Source organism: Nipponia nippon, unplaced genomic scaffold (assembly GCF_047370975.1).
Source record: "Nipponia nippon isolate SJK-2023a ecotype South Korea unplaced genomic scaffold, ASM4737097v1 scaffold_1, whole genome shotgun sequence".
NCBI classification, from domain to species: domain Eukaryota; kingdom Metazoa; phylum Chordata; class Aves; order Pelecaniformes; family Threskiornithidae; genus Nipponia; species Nipponia nippon.
In genome coordinates this window covers 142,292,342-142,312,551 of record NW_028262290.1, presented here as the reverse complement: position 1 = coordinate 142,312,551, position 20,210 = coordinate 142,292,342, and the positions used below count along the sequence as shown (strand labels likewise).

At 38.9% G+C, this 20,210-nt stretch overlaps 1 protein-coding gene across 6 annotated transcripts in view; it reads left to right on the top strand.

Moving 5' to 3' along the window:
• CDK14 (cyclin dependent kinase 14) overlaps window positions 1–20,210 on the top strand; it is a 344,587-nt gene that overhangs the window by 203,811 nt on the left and 120,566 nt on the right. For all 6 annotated transcript variants that reach the window (XM_087775266.1, XM_087775259.1, XM_087775285.1 and 3 more), the window contains one exon: window positions 16,013–16,076. In XM_087775266.1, the coding sequence (XP_087631392.1) occupies window positions 16,013–16,076 (64 nt within the window). The remainder of the gene's footprint in view (window positions 1–16,012; window positions 16,077–20,210) is intronic.

Genomic DNA, 20,210 nt, shown 5'->3' with positions numbered 1-20,210 from the left:
CCTAGGATTTAAAAATAAGAATCTTGCAAAAAGGTAGGAAATTTTCTTGAGGAATATTACCTGTGTGGCCTGTGTGTGTCAGAAAAGGAGGAAGTTATATCTCACACTCTGTTAACATTTCTTTTGGAAACAGGGACACGTAACCTCCTATTCATCCATGTTTAAAGTCAGAAAAAATACCCAGCAGTATATGATGGACACTTGCCAGGGGAACTACCAGCTGGTAGCAGGAGGGAAGAGGAGGAGGGGAAAAAATAAATGAATGTTTAACCCTATCCTTGACTTTCAAGGGCTGGCTGGATGTCAGGCCAGCCAGTCACACAACCTGATGCACATAAGTGTCATCGTTTGCTTGCGAGATGTTCCCGTCCAGACAGCTAATTCTGAGCAAAACCCTGATCAGGGCTGGGATTGCAAGAGCTTGGCTTATTATCAGCTTGGTAGTGCAAATGTGAATAATAATTGGCAGAAAAAGAAAACAATTTAAGACATGGTTCAGTGGAAAACAATAGCTTTGTGGTTTTCTTTGGAATCAGAATGTTTCTCTAGTATCTCCCATATTTCAGTTGCTGAATGAGAAATGGGCTATAATTATAAAGAAGCATTGTTTCTTTTCCTGGCTCACTCTGGCCTTCGAGAGGGCAGTTACAGGCAATACATTGAAAAAAATGTGCTGAGAGTCAGCTGGTGTAAATCAGTGCAGCTCTGTTTACTTACACTGGTCTACATCTTTGCAGGCACCTTCCTTGTTGGCCCCATGCACCATAGAAATAGATTTTTTTTTTTTCCCATGTAAAATCTCTCTCTGTACAGGTTGTGTCCACATGTGTTATGGAGCTGTAATTGCAAACATTTTTGCAGGCAGGTGACGCTGAACAGAAATGCAGTTGCAAGCAATTTGTGCATATTACAAATGGAGCTGAAGCCCATTCTGAACAAAAGCGTTGGTCTGTTATCCAAAAACTTATGCTGCAAGATAATATTGTGCTGTATAAAAAGTACAGGCCCATTCATAAACCTGCTGTGATATGCTGGCTTTATTTACTAGGGAAGATAATAAATGATCAGACATCGCATAGTCACATTGCTTTCTCTTTCCATTTCGTAAATAAAGGAACAATGTTTAATACACTTGAATCTTCTCTTTTCCCTTTCCTCTTTTACTTGTGTCTGAATTGCACATCACATGCCAAAAGCGGGTTTTCTGAAGAGCATCTTGATTGCCAAAATTGTTATTTATAATCTGTAGCTCAAGTTGAAACATACTTAAAGTTGAAAATGTCTAAAAATCTATGTGAGGCAGTTTTAGATGATGATTTTAGAGACAGGTTATGAGAAACTAAGATTGATATGCCTTACCTGTTTGCACATGTTTCTTAAAAGACTTCAAGAATAATAGCTGATTTCTTCTGCCCTTCTAAGAACTAGTAAAATTATATAGCTTTTTCTATCATGGTATCTGGGGGAAACATCTCCTTCAGCCCATGGACATGCCTGAGGTACCATTTGCAACAGGCCTAATTTGAATAAAGGTAGACTTTAATACCTGTTTTAGTGTTTCCTGAATCAATGCCCTAGACTAGGTATTAATTTAGCAAGGTACTGAGCACTTGCCATAAGATTGAGTGTCTTCAACTGTCACTGCCATTTACACAAGCTGCTGATCCTCAGTATCTTTCTATAAGCTAAATGTAAATTTTCAGATAAGCTTAGTTATTTCAAGAAGTTTCAAGTTTTCAAGGGCTAACATTAATCAACCTTGATTTTTTTTCCACAGCTGCTTTTCTAGTTCATTAAATGTCTGTGGTTAAATAATTTAGGCATTTAATTTTACATATGTTGAAAATTTTCTGTAATCTTGTCTGAGTTTTAAATATGCATGTAAAAATGCTGTCACACAATTTCTGTGTCCACTATTTGTGTGTTGCCATTACTTACGTGACTGGCACAGAGAAAGGAAAATCAGAAGAAACGAATCTGCCCTGAATTTTTTTATCCTATTTTTTTTTTATTATTATTACTGTCTTTTTATAAAGTAACCAACAGGAAAAAAGCTGCATTAGTTTTAAACTGCCTTGAAAAGTACTGGACAAAATCAGTATTAATAAGTAGGAAAAGGAAAGAAAAAAGGCTACAGAAATGGAATGTATTCTATTTCATAAGATGTCCAGAAAAAGAGCTCTCATACAGGAATTGAGAGTAGGAGAATTACCTGACTAAGATCTCAATGCAGTAGGTATTCTCAACTGCTTGAGTGTGAAATAAATAGAGCAAGTTTTGAAATATACAATATTATGTTTCATTGTTGTCGCTTTGGTTCTTCTTTCCCCAGTCTTCCGAGTGCTCCATTTAAAATAACTTGCAGGCCATAGCAAAACTGGATTCCCTAGCTGTCAGTTACAGGAAGAAAAATGTCCTGTGTTCACTATTTGTCTTTAGAGTGCGTGTGTATATCACCGTGTAGCAGTATTTCTAGCAATTGAGGTCTGTTTCTGAGTACATTGGAGACAGCTAATAATATGTTTTGTGAGAACATAATGAGAATCCTTCACGATGTTTTTTCGGGCCACAGCATGATCCAAATGGCCGTGGTGTAAACTCTCAAACCTGTCGGTGATGGAGCAGAACTGCATAAGGTAAATTCTTACAGAGAGTGTAGTATGGTGCAATAGGTATGTTCTCACATAAATATGATTGCCCTGATGGTGATTACATCCAGAGGAGAAATCAAAGGAAATTTTTAGGCATCTCCTTATTGTGTTGAAAGTTTACGGTTGGATTTCTATATCTTCTGATGGGTAAGAAATCAGTTGACCTTGTAAGCATTCAATTTGATTAAACTTTGCTGTGTCATAAAGAAGGATTTATGTTTTTAGAATAACTCTTGCTCAATTCCTTTTAAAGTTATTTAAAAATATTCTGCAGTTACTTCCCTTCTTCAAAAGGGAATTATTTGCATTGTACCTCATTTTCATCTTAGAACATGTTATATTTGTGGTTTTTTTTGCCTGTGTATCCTGAATGTAATTGTTTTACAATAGCTGGTAATTGCGCTTTTCTCAGAAAGAAAAGTTGCATAAATTTTGTATCGCTGAACTGGCCCTTCAGTAAAACCGGAGGGAATGCAGCCAGGGATTTTGTCAATCCATTAGTTATCCTTCATGTCTCATCTTGGTGTGCACCTGTACAACACGTTGCCCTAATTACTTAAAAAGAGGCTTTACTAATTTGGATGTTGGAGATCCCAGGCATTTTGGTATAGTCTACTTTCGTCTGATGACTGAGATATTTGGTTAATAACGCTGCTGGGCTGCTGGACCGGCTTGTTGTGCTAGGGTTGCTCCTTTCTCTTGGAAAGGGAGGAGTAGAGGCGAGGTCCTGCTGACCTCACTGCATCATGTCACTGTATCAACTGCTCAGCAGTTCAAAGCAGGGTAATAACTGTAGCCAGGGAAAATCCTCTTTTGTTTGTTTCATGGAGCTTTTCATGAAATCCCTGCAGTACCCTATTCTGTAAAAAAAATAATTTATCAGGCCAGTGAATGTAGCTGAAAACTAAGGATAGTGAAACACCTGTTTCTTACTACACTCATCTCTTATTTGGACTTCATTTACTTTCAGTAAAATGTACTTTCAGTGCAGCTTCCTACCACTTTTGCTTTATATTATCTTATTCTTTCTAATGCTTTCAAGGTTTTGTTGCCTTTGCAGCCTTTTAACTAGCTTAATGATAACATCATGCTGCCCATGTGCATTCCTCACATAGTCCAAGAGATCAGCTGTGCCGATGCTGTTGAGAGGTTGATTTTTCTCTCTGATAATTTGCGTAGTTAGTTACCCTTGTTTCATTGGTGTAACATCTCCCTTTCTACTAATTCAGTGAGTTCTTTAAAATTTACCTCCGAAATGTTATGATTTGCCTTGTAATAGCAGCATTGCTCATGTTAAAGAATTAATGTAGTCATTTTACTGTTCTTGTACCTGATCCTGCATCATTTTTCAGCCTTTGTGTTGTCAATATTTCAGGCCATGCATTTCTGTGGACCTTAATGTATTGGGGGTGAAGGATAAGAAACTATAACTCCAGTCTTTCTCTTCCTCTCCGTCATTGACTGCTAGTGATACTGAAGCTCTTTGTCACGTGTCTGTGCAAATTTTCTTTTCTGTATTTGCATATCCTATTTCTTGATGGATCCACTTCCCCCTCTTGTTTGTTTTTTTTGGTGGTTTGTTGTTTTTGTTTGTTTGTTTTTTCTGAAAAAGAGTGGGCCATGATATGCAGGTGTTAAGCAGCTCCAGTCTTCTGAGGATTTCCCTTCATTCATTCACACTTCATCATTGATTGTTTCAGTGCAAGCCCCCTCAACTCCTTTTGGAGCTGTAGGCAGTATGTTCTCCAAATCCTGCCCAGTCCTCGCAACTCCCTTCTCCAGTGAGTAGAGAGGAATGGTTCCTGCAGCTCCAGGGAAGTAGTTCCCTTTTGCCCAAAAAGCGAGGCTGCAAAGAACAAGGACTGCCACTGCAGCTGCCCTGCACATTTAAATGGAGACAGGAGATGACGACACCTTAATCCCTCCTGCCTAGTGTTTTTGAGAGCTCAGAAGTCATGGGCAAATTTACTGAGGGCACTGATGTCAAAGCAAACAAATGGGTTCACTGAAGCTGGGAGTGCAGCTGCCTCTTCCAGTTGAGCAACACCTGCTTTCACCTTCATTTAAATAAGCAAAATGAAGTCTTAGGCCACCTGCCAGCTGATTGTTAAAGCCACAGCTGCTAAATGAGCAATAAATGGTTAAATCACAGAGTTTCCAATTTTCAGAAAATTTCAGCATCTCAAAATTTGGCACTCTTTCAAAACCCACTTCTGATCTCTACATTTTGGCGTGTACCTCATAGTGTCAGGAAAATGAACCCATCCCTCTTACTTGGACTTGCAAGGAAATGGGTAAAGAAGGTGTCAGGAAAATGGATAGATGCTCTAGTGAAAAATTCACTGGAAACTTCCACAGTGCTCTGGAGTGAGGTGTGCTAGCTCGCTATGCTGCAGTGGAGGATATGGGTTCTGTTCAGTCACAGCCTCCCCATTGATCTTACTGTCTTCTGGATGAGAATGAGTATCTCCCTGGGATTCTGCCCCGTCCCCACTTAAAATGTCTCGGCTGCTTTTATAGCCAGTGTCTCTCCATCAGAAGTAGGCTGACATTTACCCCATTTTTAGGAAAAAAAATATTTCTGTAATACTTAGAGACTTCCATATTTTATTCTGCTTGCTTGTTCTGTTCCTGTGATTCAGAAGGATAGTCAGAAGTATAAAACTCTTGCCTTTTTAGCAGCACAATACTGCTGTTTGGAATGAATACACCAAGCATCATGCTGTGGTTTGTTGTAGGAGGCACACTTGAAACTGAATCACTTGAAATGGATTTTTAGTGGTAAGGTTAGATGTTTTTAAAAGTGATTTGATGTGGGAATTCTGATAAGCTTCAGAGTAGGAATCAGCAGGATATTTAGACATCCAGGAAGAGTGCTCTTATATCCACCACATATACCCAACACAATTGGAGCTCATTATTAATGCACTCCCTGTTTCAGAAATATTGTAACACCTGGACCCGCACATTCTTCAAATGGCAGCATGACTAGCTGCCTTCATTTACTGCAGATTGAACAAATGGTTGCTTAAAAAAACTTGACAAAATACCCACTGCTTCACTGGGCTCCATGTGGCTGCAGAAATCTATTCAAAATTGAGATTATTACAAGATCAAGACCTTAGCTGGCAAACTAAGGAGCTGGCAAACTTCTGGATGATCTGGTCTGATTCTAGTATCATGCTGTTCTGTGATGCTGAGTACCAGGCTTAATATATAGGTCTCAGTATATGTTACCTCCCTAGGATTTTTCTGTGAGAAAAAGAATTTTCATGATATTACTTTTGTTTTTTTTTCAGACGGTGAGCTCAGCAGCTCAGTTAGCCCAGTTATAATATTCTGTCTGCCTTAGTACAACAGCTTTCCTCTCCACTGCAAATGTATTTCTGTCATGGAAGCGGCACATGTCATGAGCTTCTATTGTGCTGTGCGTTTGCTGTTCTTGTGTGTAAGGAATGGCAAGTCCTGGTGTGGTGTCACAACGAAGCACGCTCGTTCCTCCAATGTGTTGTGACTGGGCACCAGGCCAGAGACAAAGGGTTTCCAGTATCCGAGAAGTACAGTGTGCTTCACTGCTTCGGAGTGGGGTTTTGCTCTGGGAAAATGTGGATTGGTTTCTATGAAAACCATTGGGTCAGGTCCTGGTGCAGTGATGGTCCTTATCAGGAATGGATGTGATCCCAAATGTGCTGGTTTGTTCAAGTAGTTGTAGTTAAACAATGGTATAGTGAAGAAACATTATTTTATTTTAAATAAAAATGTTTCCTTGCTATTTTTATGATGATTCATAGGACGATGCATAAATTTGGTCTGTTAATTATTTAAATAAGCTCTTCAGCTGAATGGCAGCTTTAAGCCCTTAAGTATCCTGATGCAATGGTGAAGCTTTGCCCGTGCCAGTGAGACTGGACACTGTGACACTCGGTAGGAATTCATGTGTGTTAACTGAGCCAGTTTTATGGTCTGCAAAAAGACCATAAAGCCAGTTTTATGATTCAAAGGCAGCACTGCTTTTCCGATAAGCCAGCATTTCCAAAAAAACCTCGTGTAGTGCATACCTGGAATTCAAATGAGCCAGCTGCTGAGCCAGCACAGCAGGGCTTGTGGAAGTACATTTCTTAAAAGCCTCCCACAGGCCTTTGGCTTTTCCCCCCCCCCCCCCCCCCCTTTTTCGGTTTAAAGAAAAAAGGCAGTAAGAAAACTTGAAATAAATCTTTAAAGAGCATATTTAGGAGAGGACTTTTTGGGTGGGTTATTCCAAAGGCTTTACAACACAAACAGGATAGGAAATCTGAAATGCAGAGTATATACCTTTCTGTGCAGAGTAAATCAGAGCAGATTTTAAAGGATATGTAAACGAGCATGACTTGGGAGCCAGGGGGTCCTTCTGACAGAAAATTGCTGTCTGTCTTCTCCTTCACAGTGAAGGAAACTGTTCTGTTTGTTCCCAAATGGAAAGGAAGAGACATTTCAGCACAGAAATCGGCAGCATGCACTTCTTTGCATGTATTAACGCCAAGATTTTCCTTGGTGAAATCATTCCCTCTCTGTAACCTTATTTGAGAGCTCACAAGCTCTGGCAATGCCAGGAAAGCAAACGTGCCTCCTTGGAAGAAGGGGAGAGAAATCTGTTGAGGTCAGCTGTAGTCTTCTGCAGTAGTTTTCTTCCCAGTCTTTTCCTGATCCTTAGCTTCGAGGTCTACAAAAGCTTTCAAATTCTCTTCTCTTGTTACTAAGGATCAGTTTTATCCTGTTGAGGTGTTTTATAGCTTCTGCAGCTCCAAAGCAGATATGAGAGACACTAAGTCTAGTTTAATGTCAGGATTTTTTTATTCTGATGATGGGATTGTTTGCTGGTGGAAGGAGACTCCTCAGGACAGGTGGCTGGGAAAGCTGGAGGGACAGGTTCTCAGTTCTGCTGCTTCAGCCACTTCAGCATGGAGCATCCCTCACAGAGGAGCCCTCTTTTCACTTTGGAGCTAAACAGTGTCTCCTTTTAGCATGTACTATGCTTTTTAATTAACTTGTAATTTAGCTAAATTGCTTCATGGTTGCACTGGTTTGAGGGAAAGTGCAGTCTCTGTCAGGAGTTTGCCTTTTTTCCTTCTGCTGCTAATTTCAAGTCCTCTCTCTACAGCATAGGCCCCTCTGCTTTCAAAATAAGTTTGCCAAATCCTGTTTTCTTAGTGTTTTTAGCATTCATCTCATTCACAGAAATGTTTTAATAAGAATCACTAAGTAAAAAACCAGTTTCTTCCACCACGTGAACCTTTATGAAAGTTGTAAGTTACTAAAATAGGGCATTACAATGAGATGTGCTGATCACCTGTAGGAAGAGCATGCTACAGTCCAGCACAAGTTGTTTCACACTTGCTTTTTTCTCATTATGAAATTTAGATTAAATGACTCTGGTTTTGCTCTCTCTCCAATTTAGATTGGGTTATGGACAGAATTAGTTTCGAAGAGTCATCTCATTGACAGAGCTGTTTCTGTGATTCAAAGTGTAGTATGTATTTAGTAGGTCCTTCTGAGAATAAACAAAACTCCCCTGACTGAATGGTTAAGGAAACAGGCTTGTCAAACCTCGGTAGTGCTTTGTTGTAAGGCTGGGGATTTAATTTAATCCTGTCCTGATGGTCTGCAGTGCTGGGTGTGTGGTGATGCCTGCTCTGTTCCTCCTTCTCCTCCTCCTCCCAGCTGTCGCACCCAGCTCGTGGAGAGAGAGTAGGTAGAGTCTGGCTCTGTGAAGGCGGACAAGCATGTTTATGAAGTCTCCAGTCCCCATCGTCTTCCTCATGTTAGCACAGTTGCAGTGGTGTCTCTGCCAGGGTCCCTCAAAAAGGTAGCTGTGGTTACCATGGGTATGAAGAGAACGATGAGTTTGTTTACTTGTGCCACAAACAGCATGGAAACAGTGTTGGGATAAATTTAACTTTTTGATGTAGGCAGGTACTCAAATATCATTTATATACACAAACTAACATTGGAAAAATCACATATTAAAAAGTTTTCCTGGAGAGACTTCTTTGTATTTTGCCTCTATGGGGAAAGGATGTTAAGAACAGTTGGGTCCTTTACTGTTTCAAGTACCTCATTTTTCATCCTTGACAGAGCTAAAGCACAAATATTAGTTGAACTTGATTTTTTTTTAATTAATGTGTGTTGTTAAAATTTTGTGGGAATGTTGAAAGTAATTTCATGTTTTGCTTCCCTCATCCACATTGGCACATTACCTAAATGTTTTTGAAGCCAGCTTCATCATAAATCACTCCTTATGCTCAAAGCAAGTGGTTTTATTACCCACATATAATGGAATGACGATATTCCACTTGATGGCTGAAAGAGTCAGCCTTTTGCTGTAGGTGAACTTCATTCTGTCCTTACTGGTTCTTTTTTCACCTTAGAGAATAAGCCTCAGTAACTTCTGTTTTTTCACAAAACAGCATCGCTTTATGCACAGCAGAAACAAGCTTATGGGGTCGGTGAGGAGGTGCCTTCTCTCTTTTTTGTTGCTGTTGTGTCCTGTACTCATTGTCTGTGTAGCAGGTATTTAATACCTTGCCTTTTTTTTTTTTTTTGTTAAGACAATGCTTAGGTCATTCACAAAAAAACTTGCAAAAGAAATACTCCAATCAGCTTGTTTTCTAACCAGCCTTGTTTTCTCTTAAATCCATAATTCTGATTTAATATCCTGAATGAATGCAGATCACATTAAACCTATTCTGCTACACATAACCATTGTGCATATAAACTGCTCGTTGTCGAATTTCTTTTGCCTTTTACTATGTATCATCACTGCAAGTTTTTTTTATGACTTTGATAGCATTTACAGGGACATAAGGAAACAAAAAACACAACCTGTTTTATACATAAAATTAAGACTAGGAATTTGAAAGTCTGATTTTGTCTGTAAAGAATTATGGGCTCTTGTTTAACACTTTTGTTCTGAAGAAGAATTACACAAGTTACATTATTTTCTGTATGCTTCATGTGTTGCATCTCTATTTTGCTGGTATTTTCTTTCTTACCTGTATGGGAATAATGAAGGGATGTTTTGATGACAGTTGACTGAAAAAATTACAGAAAGAGTTTCCTCTTTCCGTATGTAAGAAAAATCATTTTTACTGAAATACTGTTTTCAGGCTCTGAACAAGGCGTTTAGTGTTTTCCGCATGGAAGGAGACTACCTTGTTCACACAGTCTCATTTCAGTTTTTTAACTTTGAATTGATGTGGATCCCTGGTGTAGGAACTATGTGTAATTTTTGCCATTCATTTAATGAATCAAGGCTTTGATATTTTAAATATCAAGGACAATGAATAGGCATATGGTCTTTATTTTTCATGAATCCATATAAATATATTGTTGCCATCTTAGCTGATAGACATTGTTTCTGTAGTGAAAAATGAGGTGACTTCTTCATTGTAGCTGGGAACCCTGGAACATCCACAACCTTCCCAAAGTTAAAATGTATTCGGCCTCAGTCTAACAAATGCGTAAGTGCATTACACAAACTAATAGATTTATTGTCCCTTATGGAAACTGAACTGCTAAGCTTCTGATGTGAAGAAAAGACTGGTATTGAGGCAATTCCATTTCTGTCTCTATCTTTTGGATATTAAACTTGACACTCAGCTGTCATCCATCATGCCCAGCAGAGAGTTGAAGGAAGCCTCGCTGCAGTTGTCAGTCAGCAGACTCTGAGTCAGCATGCAAAATACACAAATAGTTGCTGAATTTTTTTTTTAACCCGTTATACTAAGACCAAATGCTAAGCTGAAGGACGAAGTTCCTCCTTTGTTCTTCACTACTACACATACTTTGTGCTCACTGACATTGTCAGGTGGTAACACAGCACTTTCCCTGATTGTGGAAGATGTGGTGAAGATCTACCTAACAGTGAATCCTCAGGAGGGGAATGCAGCAATAGTTGGATCATCTGGGCGAATGGCCTAACACCAGGACAGACAGCAAGAGAGAGAGATCCCATAAGCTTCTCCTCTTCCAGACCAGATGGGACATTCCACATTCAGAGGTGGCTCTGGGAGTGATGGAGCTGCCGTAGCGAAACCCTGGAACTCACACTGCTTCTCAAAAGCCAAATCTAAAGCAGGAATGTGTTTCCTCTAACAAAAAGGAAAAGGACTCCTAGGTTTTTGAGTAAGTTGAAAGCTTCATTAGAAATGTATGTTTTGGGAGAATATAGAAAATTTTTGTTGAAAACAAAACATCTGAAATTTCCAAATTTCACTCAAAAGAGAGAGATTACTGATTTGGAAATGGCTCTGCAGTACTTATTCTCTTCTTCTTTTTATTAAGTTCAGTTCCTCAGACAGCTATAGTCTCACATGGTACATCACAGCCAAGGACTCACTGAATGCAGTATGTTTTACCCAGCAAATAGGAACAGCGGAACAGAAATCTTGATGATCCTTAAAAGGAAAAATAAAATAAGAAAACATTTTTACATACAGCTTGTAACTTTCCCTAGTTAAAATTCTAGGGCATTTTTCAACAAAACCCTCTTTTATTAAAGGAAAAAAAAAAGATTCACTCTGCTGACATTTTTTTGACTAAACTTGTTTATTCATCAAGTTGACCTAACATGAAAAAACTTGAAAATTCAGCAAATCGCTTAGCCTGATTTCCATAAATGTTGTCTAAGGAAAGGCAACTCATTTGCATGCTGATCTTGTTTTTCATTCTGCTCTGTTGCTAGAAAACTCTGAATGATACCACTGGCTGTATGTTCTTTGTCTTGTTGAAGTCCAAACCACTGCCTTTCTTGAGGATCATCAGATCTACCAAGGGTTAAAGTATTATTTCAGTACTATACGGTTTTGTATATTCAAAAGTTGTAGTGCAAGTGGAAATGCTTGTTCTTTATTAATTATGCCAGCACTTGGGAAAGAGCTGGTGCGAAAGATTTGCACTGCTGCTCATCTCACAAGAGATTCAGATGACTTCTCCGGACAAATTGTTACCCAGAATGACCTTATTACGTGGCAGTAATAGGGAATGTTTTTGCATTCGAAGCAGAATATGGGACAACATGACTAATTGTGTTGATAGAGTGGCATAATGCTCACCGTAAAATAATGACTCCCGTAGACACCAGGGAGCACATTAATTAGGGGAATGATGAGTCTTTGTAAAATCAGATGCAAAAAGCAAACAACTTTTTCTCTTATACTAAAAAATTAAGGCCATGCAATAGACCTTAATGCATTTGTGTTGCGTTTCCTGGGCAATCTTTCTATATTATGCTTGTATATGGAGATTTGAACAGCAGGTTCTGTTTTCATAACTTTCTGCCAAACTGTAACAATGTCAACTGGCAGTAAGGGTGTTTGGCCCTCAGTACCCTGATGCATTGTAAATCTGTTATTTTCATATAAATAGATTTCTTACCATACAAATTAGATTAGAATCTGATCCTGATTTTGAACTGCAAGTTTCAAATGAGAAGGTCATTTTAACTCGTTTGTTAGGGAATAAAAGAGCCCAGAGTGTTTTATGTTACAATTTTATGTAGTGTGGAAGAGCAAAACTGCAGTAGGTTTTGGAGTTTTCTTTACAGAAACCATAACCATCCTGGCCCTGGAAAACACTAAATCCATTCCAAATTTGAGAATTGTATATTATTCTTGTGTTTGTAATTAAATTTTAAAAAAAAAAAGGATATCAAACCATGCACATTGAGTGTTTACCTCACTAAGAAGCAAATTATCAGTAGAGAAAGCAAACAAGTCAGTATTTTTTATTAATAATTCTCAATGGTAAATAAAAGCTTATTTCCAATATTAAGTTGGGGCTCAACTGCTGTGAGAGCAGTGGTTATTTTCATATTTTTGGAACATGAAATGGAAAGAGAAAGTGTTAAAATGTAGAAGAGACAGAACTCCTGGTGGCATGCTTGGGATCAGAAGTGGTGGACCATGAAAGGATAGTTGGGACTAGGCGGTCACCCATAAAATAACAGGTCCTGGTGTTATTGGTTGTTGTCTGAGGCTGCTGTGTCTCCTGTGTCTTCCACTTTCACTGATCATTGCTCTAAGGTCAGGCTTGCTCTCCAGCACTGGCTGGGTATCCAGTGGTTTGCTGCAGCCGGTCAGTTAGATGCCTTTCTACGGTGCCAAGATGTTGCCAGTAGTTTGGTCTGGATAATCACTCTTAAATGCTAAGGGACAGTGTTTTGGAATAAAACCAGAAGACTGTTGGGTTCTCCCTTTCTCCCCCACTTTCCTTTTCCATGTTGGTCCCTTAAATCTCTTCTGTAAGCTGCAAAACAAGGCAGATCTTTCTCCACCATGGTGTTATATGTGAACTCCACTTTGTTTATAGCAGGTGTCAAAACTCATTGCTTTGGGTTGCCTAATCCCACCTCATCAAAATGGAATTGATTGCTGCTTAGAAGTATCACTCGCAAGGTGATGCTTACAAATCACTTTATGGTGACATACCTGTGGGCAGTGACTGTGTCATCTTCTCCAAAACCGCAGTTGTTTCACTGCTGCCATCTCCTTTTTTGTTGATTGATAGTCACATATTGTGAATTTCTGTATTGTTCATGTTAAAAATTGTATGGGAGAAGGTTGATCTTTATAGTGTTTGTACAATGCATTAAAATACAGTGTCTGGATCCTTCCCTGAACTACCAAGTGCCCCTACCTTAAAAATGGTAGGCATTTAGGTGATAGAAAATCCTAGTTGTTTTTGGCCTGACTGCTACCCTTGACAGAAGGTATAAATACTGTAGGCATTTGAGTACTCCAATGCACAAAACTTGTCTGTAGCTGGCTCTTAAATGCTGTAACAGAAGATGTGCTGGAATATTATTAAAGAAGTGGACTGGAAAACTAGTGAAACAATTGTGAGTCACGTAAGATTCATTATAAAAGTGATCTCCCGTGAAGCCTTCTGTTACTGGACCTGATGTTACTTTGAAAATCAGAATAATCCATTTCTTAGCTCCAAGTTCTACATTAAATGGATCTGATAAGTATTGTACCTTTCACTGGAAGTTTCAGATTTTGTTAGCTGGTTTTAATATTCATCTGTACAGTGCCTTAGCTGCCTATGTCTCATCTAAAATAAGAGGCAATTAAGAATATACATTTAGAAGCATGTGGCTAATTTTCTTATATTCATAACGTTTCATGAGAGAATATTGCTTTGATTTGCTAAGAGGGGTTGCGAAGGTGAGGAACGTATTTCTTAATTTAAACCGAAGATGCAAAAATCTGTGTTTTTAATCCACGGGCTCCCTCTCCTGGTCCGGGAGGTGCTTGGCACCAGGAGTTTGATTAATACAGAAGACAGGTGAAAGTTATTTGCAAATGGATTTAATCACGACATAGTGTCAGCTGTGTCTCCTAACTTCTTCTGTGTTTAATCAGAGAATTGTGCTCTCCCTAACAGCGACAATGAAATGAATATGGGTGTTGTGATGAATCAGGGTTGCAGGGATGGGTTTATCTTAATCAAATGCCAGTTAAGACAGATTTCACAAGGACTGAAAGCAATGTCCTACAAACAATATTTACAAATAAAATCAGTGACCTTGCATATCCAAATAAGCACATGAATATATACTGTCTAATTAAACTGATACTTTGTTTCTCTGACACCTTAATGCTCTGCTTTCACCTCCTACTAGTCATACTACATCTAAATTGGACTATTTGCTTATTATATTTGATAGTGCAGAAAGGTGATCTTTGCATTAATATTACTAGATTAGAAACACATTAGTATTGTAAATTGTTTAACAAACTTCAGGCTCTGGAGTCATAAAGCACACCTTGTAGGTAAGAATTGTATCTGTTCAAGAGGTCATTACTTTTGCCTTCTAGTTTTTAAGCCAGTTTCTAAATTTTATGAAATAAATTTCTGGCAGAGTCGCAGAGAAATTTTTTGTGTTTTAGCTTCCCAGTCTGACTTCTAAGAATTTTTTTTAAGCTTGAATTTATTGACATGAACAAATGTTTACATAGCTTAAGAAGTGCAGCAAATATTCTAGAAGGGTCCTTCCTTTAATGCTCTCAATGCATATGTATATTGCAGCAGACACAATTTAAAAAAAAATCTCTTCAGCTCCAAATGATTGGGAGTAGATGTCCTGTAATCTGCCCTGAAGTGTCACAAACCTTCACATACTCGGACCAAAGATTTTCACACTAACTTTGTGCTTGTTTTGTGCTGGTGTAAGTGTAATACAGAATACCACAGTGACTCAAGATATGCAGGTCCAAAAGATTTATTCAGAAGGTCTGCAGTGCAGGTAGGGGCAGGGCTGGCAGGGGGTTTTGTACATTTATGACAATGCAAAACAAGAACCGGACTGGTGTGAAATGCTTTCCCTTTAGAGTATCAGCCTTTTATTGCAGAGCTTGAGCTTATAACGAATATTGAAAACAGTCCCTAGCATTTTCATTCATGTTAGAAGTTGAGTGTAAATTCGTAAAAAGGAAGATCTTACTAGTGAAATATCAAATTCCACAACTCATTCAGAAATGCATTTGTAGAGCTGCTACTTTAGGTGTTCCTCTTGGCTCCACTTAAAGCAAGCGTTGGTAGATATGTCTCATGAAGCAAAAACAGGTTTGGGCAAACTAATTATAGCAGTTCTCTCAATTTATTTATTATTCGTGCCAAAGACACAGGGGGTGAACTTTTCATGTGAGCAGAGGATATAAGATGCACGTGTGAAGTGTTAAATGCTTTGCTGCTGAAAGTTGGTCTGACTTACACTACAAGAAGGAGGACAGTTGAAGTGACTAGAAAGAAAGCATAATGCATGAGTCAATAAAGTCTGTATTTCCTAAAAATTTATTATTTTTATGTATACTACATCCACTTAAAATGACAACTATTTGCTGTGCATACTTGTTCATGCCATGCTCTTGGTCACCTGCTTCACCATCTGTGCAAATCTTCTATCCTAGTATCTATTAGGTATCTGTTCAGCTTATTTAAGTTTACAGGGATTGGAATTATTTCTGAACTAAAATATCTAGCCTCTGTAACACTGGCACTCTGCGATATGCAGGTAGCTTGACACTTGTCAATGGAAAGTAGCTTTAACATGCGTTGGTTAAATAGGCAACCTGACAGGAACCCAGCACTGTTAACATGCTTTACTGACTACGCTGGTACCTTGAAACTGTGGTAATCATTTAACTTTTTGTGCCCTCTTCCTCCCCTGCTTCCCCCCAAAATTAAGCCTATTTAAAGTTTAGATTGTAAAGTACACTGAGCTCTTTGGAGGAGTGCCTTTATGCAATGCTATGACGCCTTGCATCTTTTCCATTAACGCAATATGTGGGTTTTTTTCTCTTTTTTTCTCTTTTTATGCACAGGTACTTGGAACACCAAATGAAGATACATGGCCTGGAGTCCACTCTTTACCCCATTTCAAACCAGGTAGGTCGAAGTACCAAGTTCATCCAAATTCTCTTCCTGGAAATACAGGACACAGATAAGGACATCCCCACCCACAAGCTTCAAAATGATCTGGTACGCAGTGCATGAACCGTAATGCGCTTTTTCTAGCTGCTTAGTTTTTATTGTGCTCAGCATGGGAGGTTTTCTTTTGTTTAATTTCTTTGGGTTTTTTTTTTTTGCATTTTCTCCTGTTTATTACAGTATGAGCCCTGACCTGCTTGCATTCCTCAGCCACTGAGTATAGTACTTTTCAGATTGCTGTTAGGCTGATTCCAGATGAGTATTACTTTTCCGCAGACCACCCTGGACTTTGAGGAATACTAAACGAAACTAAAGAGCAGAGAAAAGACTTTGTGAAAGCTGAAGTTACTGCTAGATCATGTTAGTACTTTTCTACAAAGGTTCAGTTTCTTAATGTGCGTTGTACTTCCAGTTGTCATATTCTACAATCATTCTTGAAAAGCTCTTTCACCATCTGATACCTTTGTGTAAGAGGGAGCAGTTTGCTCCCTAGAGACTAGAAGTACATGGTCAGCTTCATTATGCCATACATGTATGTATGCATATATATGTAATATATATAGTCTTGTGAACTTTTGAGTAGGGATCTTAGAATTACTGTTTTTTAAACATGCCAAGCAGGCGAATGAGCTGGAGACATGTTGGCTGGTGGCGGTGGTGAAATACTGGAACTGGTTGTCCAGAGAGGTTTGACATCTCCATCCTGTTCAAAACCTGACCGGACAGAGCCTGAGCTGCCTGAACTTGTTGGACCAGCTGTGAGTGGGTTTGGACTAGATGCTAAAGAGAAGGTTATTAGATGCTTTCAGATGAAGTGCTTAATTGGCTCCCGGTGTATTTTACTAGGATGAGTCTTCAGTTTATAACCATATGACTAAAGTCTGGATGTGAGTGACAGAATTGACCCAGGAATCCAACTTCAGAAGTTTTTGTCCTTGCAGGCCTAAGGTCTCTCAGTAAACTCCTGGTTCTCCTGTACTGCAGATGATAGTCCCTTCAGCTTTTGTCATAAACTGTGACGACCTGGCATTCTATGTCATTTAAACCTAATTTCCAAGTCATCTTATACGTCAGACATAAAGAAAATTATTCCCTTTTCATTCCAGCCTGTCTTATTTGTCAGATCTGCAGGGTCATAGTGGCTTCTTTGGGGCAGTGAGGAGGCAGGAGATGGGGCAGAGGAGTTGAAAAGGACAAAGAGATTTAGGTAGCTCTCAAAATAAGAGAGGCAATAGAGAAACAAATATATTGTAGGGCTTACCCTGATAGTAACACAAAGCCTCGAGAACAGGGAAGGCAGACAGCTTTCTTGCACATTGCTTTTCAGTCTCTGTCCTAGTGCTGTCTTATTGCTGTGTAGTGAAATCACTCTCTACTGCTCTCTGGTGAATTAGTGGAACTTTTTTAACAAGTACAGTTTTTCACTGAAATACTAATACTACAGTGTTCTTCCCTAAATCAGTGTGTCATTAAGTTTACAAGCTTTTGTGTTTCTTGTTCTTGGGACTGATGAAAAGGTGAGCATATACACAGAATCCTTACAGAAACGTAGTGGTTTTTAACAGCAGTCCAAAGACACTGTTTTTGTCCAAGAATAGTAAAAAGGAGAAAACCTGGAGGTGTCAGTTAGTGCTCTTTGGGTTTGTTCTTGTTTTTATTCTTCTGTGTGATACAGAAAAGTTTTGAACAGCAGATGGCAGCCAAGAAATTTCCTGGTTTCATTTTTACTGTTTGGCTTCCAAGCGTATTAAGGGATGTGGGTTTATTACCACAGAAGAACATCAGGAAATAAATCCACAGTAGGCACTTCATTAAATCTAATTTTTAAACAGGCATTGTGTTAGACTTGCTTTTATTTTCTCCATCCCAGACTATGGATTTTGTCAGCTATGAATACATAATATTTATACAAACGCAGAATGGGGACAGGAGGAAAAAGGCCTCCAAGACAGAAAATGGTCACTCGATATTTTCACCATTTCTTCATGCTGTGATCTTTGTTCTCTCGCATCCTTTCCACGTCTGTGAAGTATGTAGATTTGCAAGTCAGAATAATTACTGTTCTCGCTGGCAATTATTTAATCTTTCTAGGGCCTGTTAATGCCAAGCTCTAAGGTCCTTAATTCCTGTACACTGTGGATGTCTGAGAGCGCTCCAAAGGAAAAAGCCCTCTTCTGTACACATACGATGTTCTGCACTCCCTTTGTACCACCCCATATCCTTCATGTCCTTGGTAAAAGGATTTTTTTTGTCTTACAGTTCCTTATTTGCTGATTTTTGAAATTACAGTAATAGAAAGCATAATCGAACTGGACAACCAAAACTTGGCTTACATACCCCAAAAATGAGTAATTGGACTTTGTGCTGGTAAAGTGTGGAATGGTTAGACCAGCAAAACACATCACCTCTGGGATCATACTGGGGTACCAGCACCTAAAGCACGCTCTGCACAAAGTGCTCTGACTTATGGGCTGGGCTGGAATTACACTATTTGCTCCTGCTGCTAGGATCATTGGAGCTGTTTGGTCATGGATACCAGCTTCTCTCTTGCTTCTTAAAAAAATGCTTTCCTTCATGCCATTCTGTGCACAAAAGTTTTCTGGCTATGGCAAGGCTGCATTGTCCCTTTCCGCAGATGCTCAGCCAGCCATGCTCCCCTCCCTGTTGGTCTGAAATTGTTGTTACACCCTAGAGAAAATTTCCTCAGTGTATGGGACTAAAAGACTCTTCTTTCCTGACTGACTTCTTTGGAGCAAAAATGGAGGTTAATGCTTTAATGATACATTTAAGATGACTTAATCTTTTCCTTTCTATAGCAGAGGAATGCAGGAGGGAACCTGAAATGTCTTGCCAAATCTGAACCAATTCCATTATTCTTTAAGATTTGTGAAATTACTGCATTTAAATATAGATGACATGGGGTTAACTAACTCCTGTGCTTTGTGTGTCTCTGTGAGTTTTAAGACTGATAGCTGCAAACAGTAAGCGCGATAAATTGAGAAGTGCAGAGAGCACTGGCGATGAGGATATCAGCATCCACTCAGGCAAGGCTTTGATGCTGTAAACTGAGTTGTGTAAGCATAAAACAATGGGATTTGAACAGAAAGTGTCAGTAATAAATAGTTACTGCAGTTAAAAAAATGCTGGGCACATTAAATGCCTGTGGAGTTGGGAAGACTGTTGAGAGTAGAAACAAAATTTCATTGTCTTTCTTGTTTGCCTACAGACTTAAATAACTCATTTTCATGCTGTGATTTGCTAGGGCACAGTCCTGTGCTGCAGAGAGCTAATCACAGTTTACTAGGAAAAACATGTCTGAAAAACATGGCATTAGTCTCTTCTCTACTAGAGTGACCAAGGGTCTGATTATTATGGAAAGCAGCCAGTGCATAAACAACGATGATCTCTGACATCTTAATATGCGGGAGCATTTCTGAGGCTGAATAAGAAATGTGTTCCTAAGGCTAGCTGTGGGTGGCTCTACATCATCTAAACCCCTAACCTCAGTGATTTCAACAGCTGTAATTGTGAAAATAAAACGATCATAATTTGTTTTGCCATTTAAGAAGTCAGAAAACAATTTGTATTTTATCTGCCTGCTTTGAGATCTTTGATTACTTTCCATCTTGCAAATACTCCAAGTAATATGGGAGATACTTAAAGTTAGAAGTTGGCCTGGTCTTTGAGTTTTCTCTGTGCCTCAGCTTCGGTTCTCTGAGTTTGTGTTTGCAGATGAATACACATGTGTACGTGGACACACATGTCCTGCTTAGTAAATTACTTAAGGATGATCTAAATTTGAAAATCCTGAAATACTTCAGAAGTATTTCAGTAACCTCAGGTTACCTCTGTGATGCATTTTGAAGCTGTCGTGATTGCTATAATCTTGAGTGTGTCTTCCTGTATTCATGTATCACCAAGGAAACTCAGCCATTCAGAATCACTATGAAAGTAAATTATGTGCCCTCCAATAAAAAGGCAGTTCGAGGAAATTATGAAAAAGTGTTAGCTGTTGTTTCAATAAAATCTTGAGGTTTCATCCAGCGTGGAACTTCATGTTACAGGTTATTGGACAGACACAGTGTAAATGAT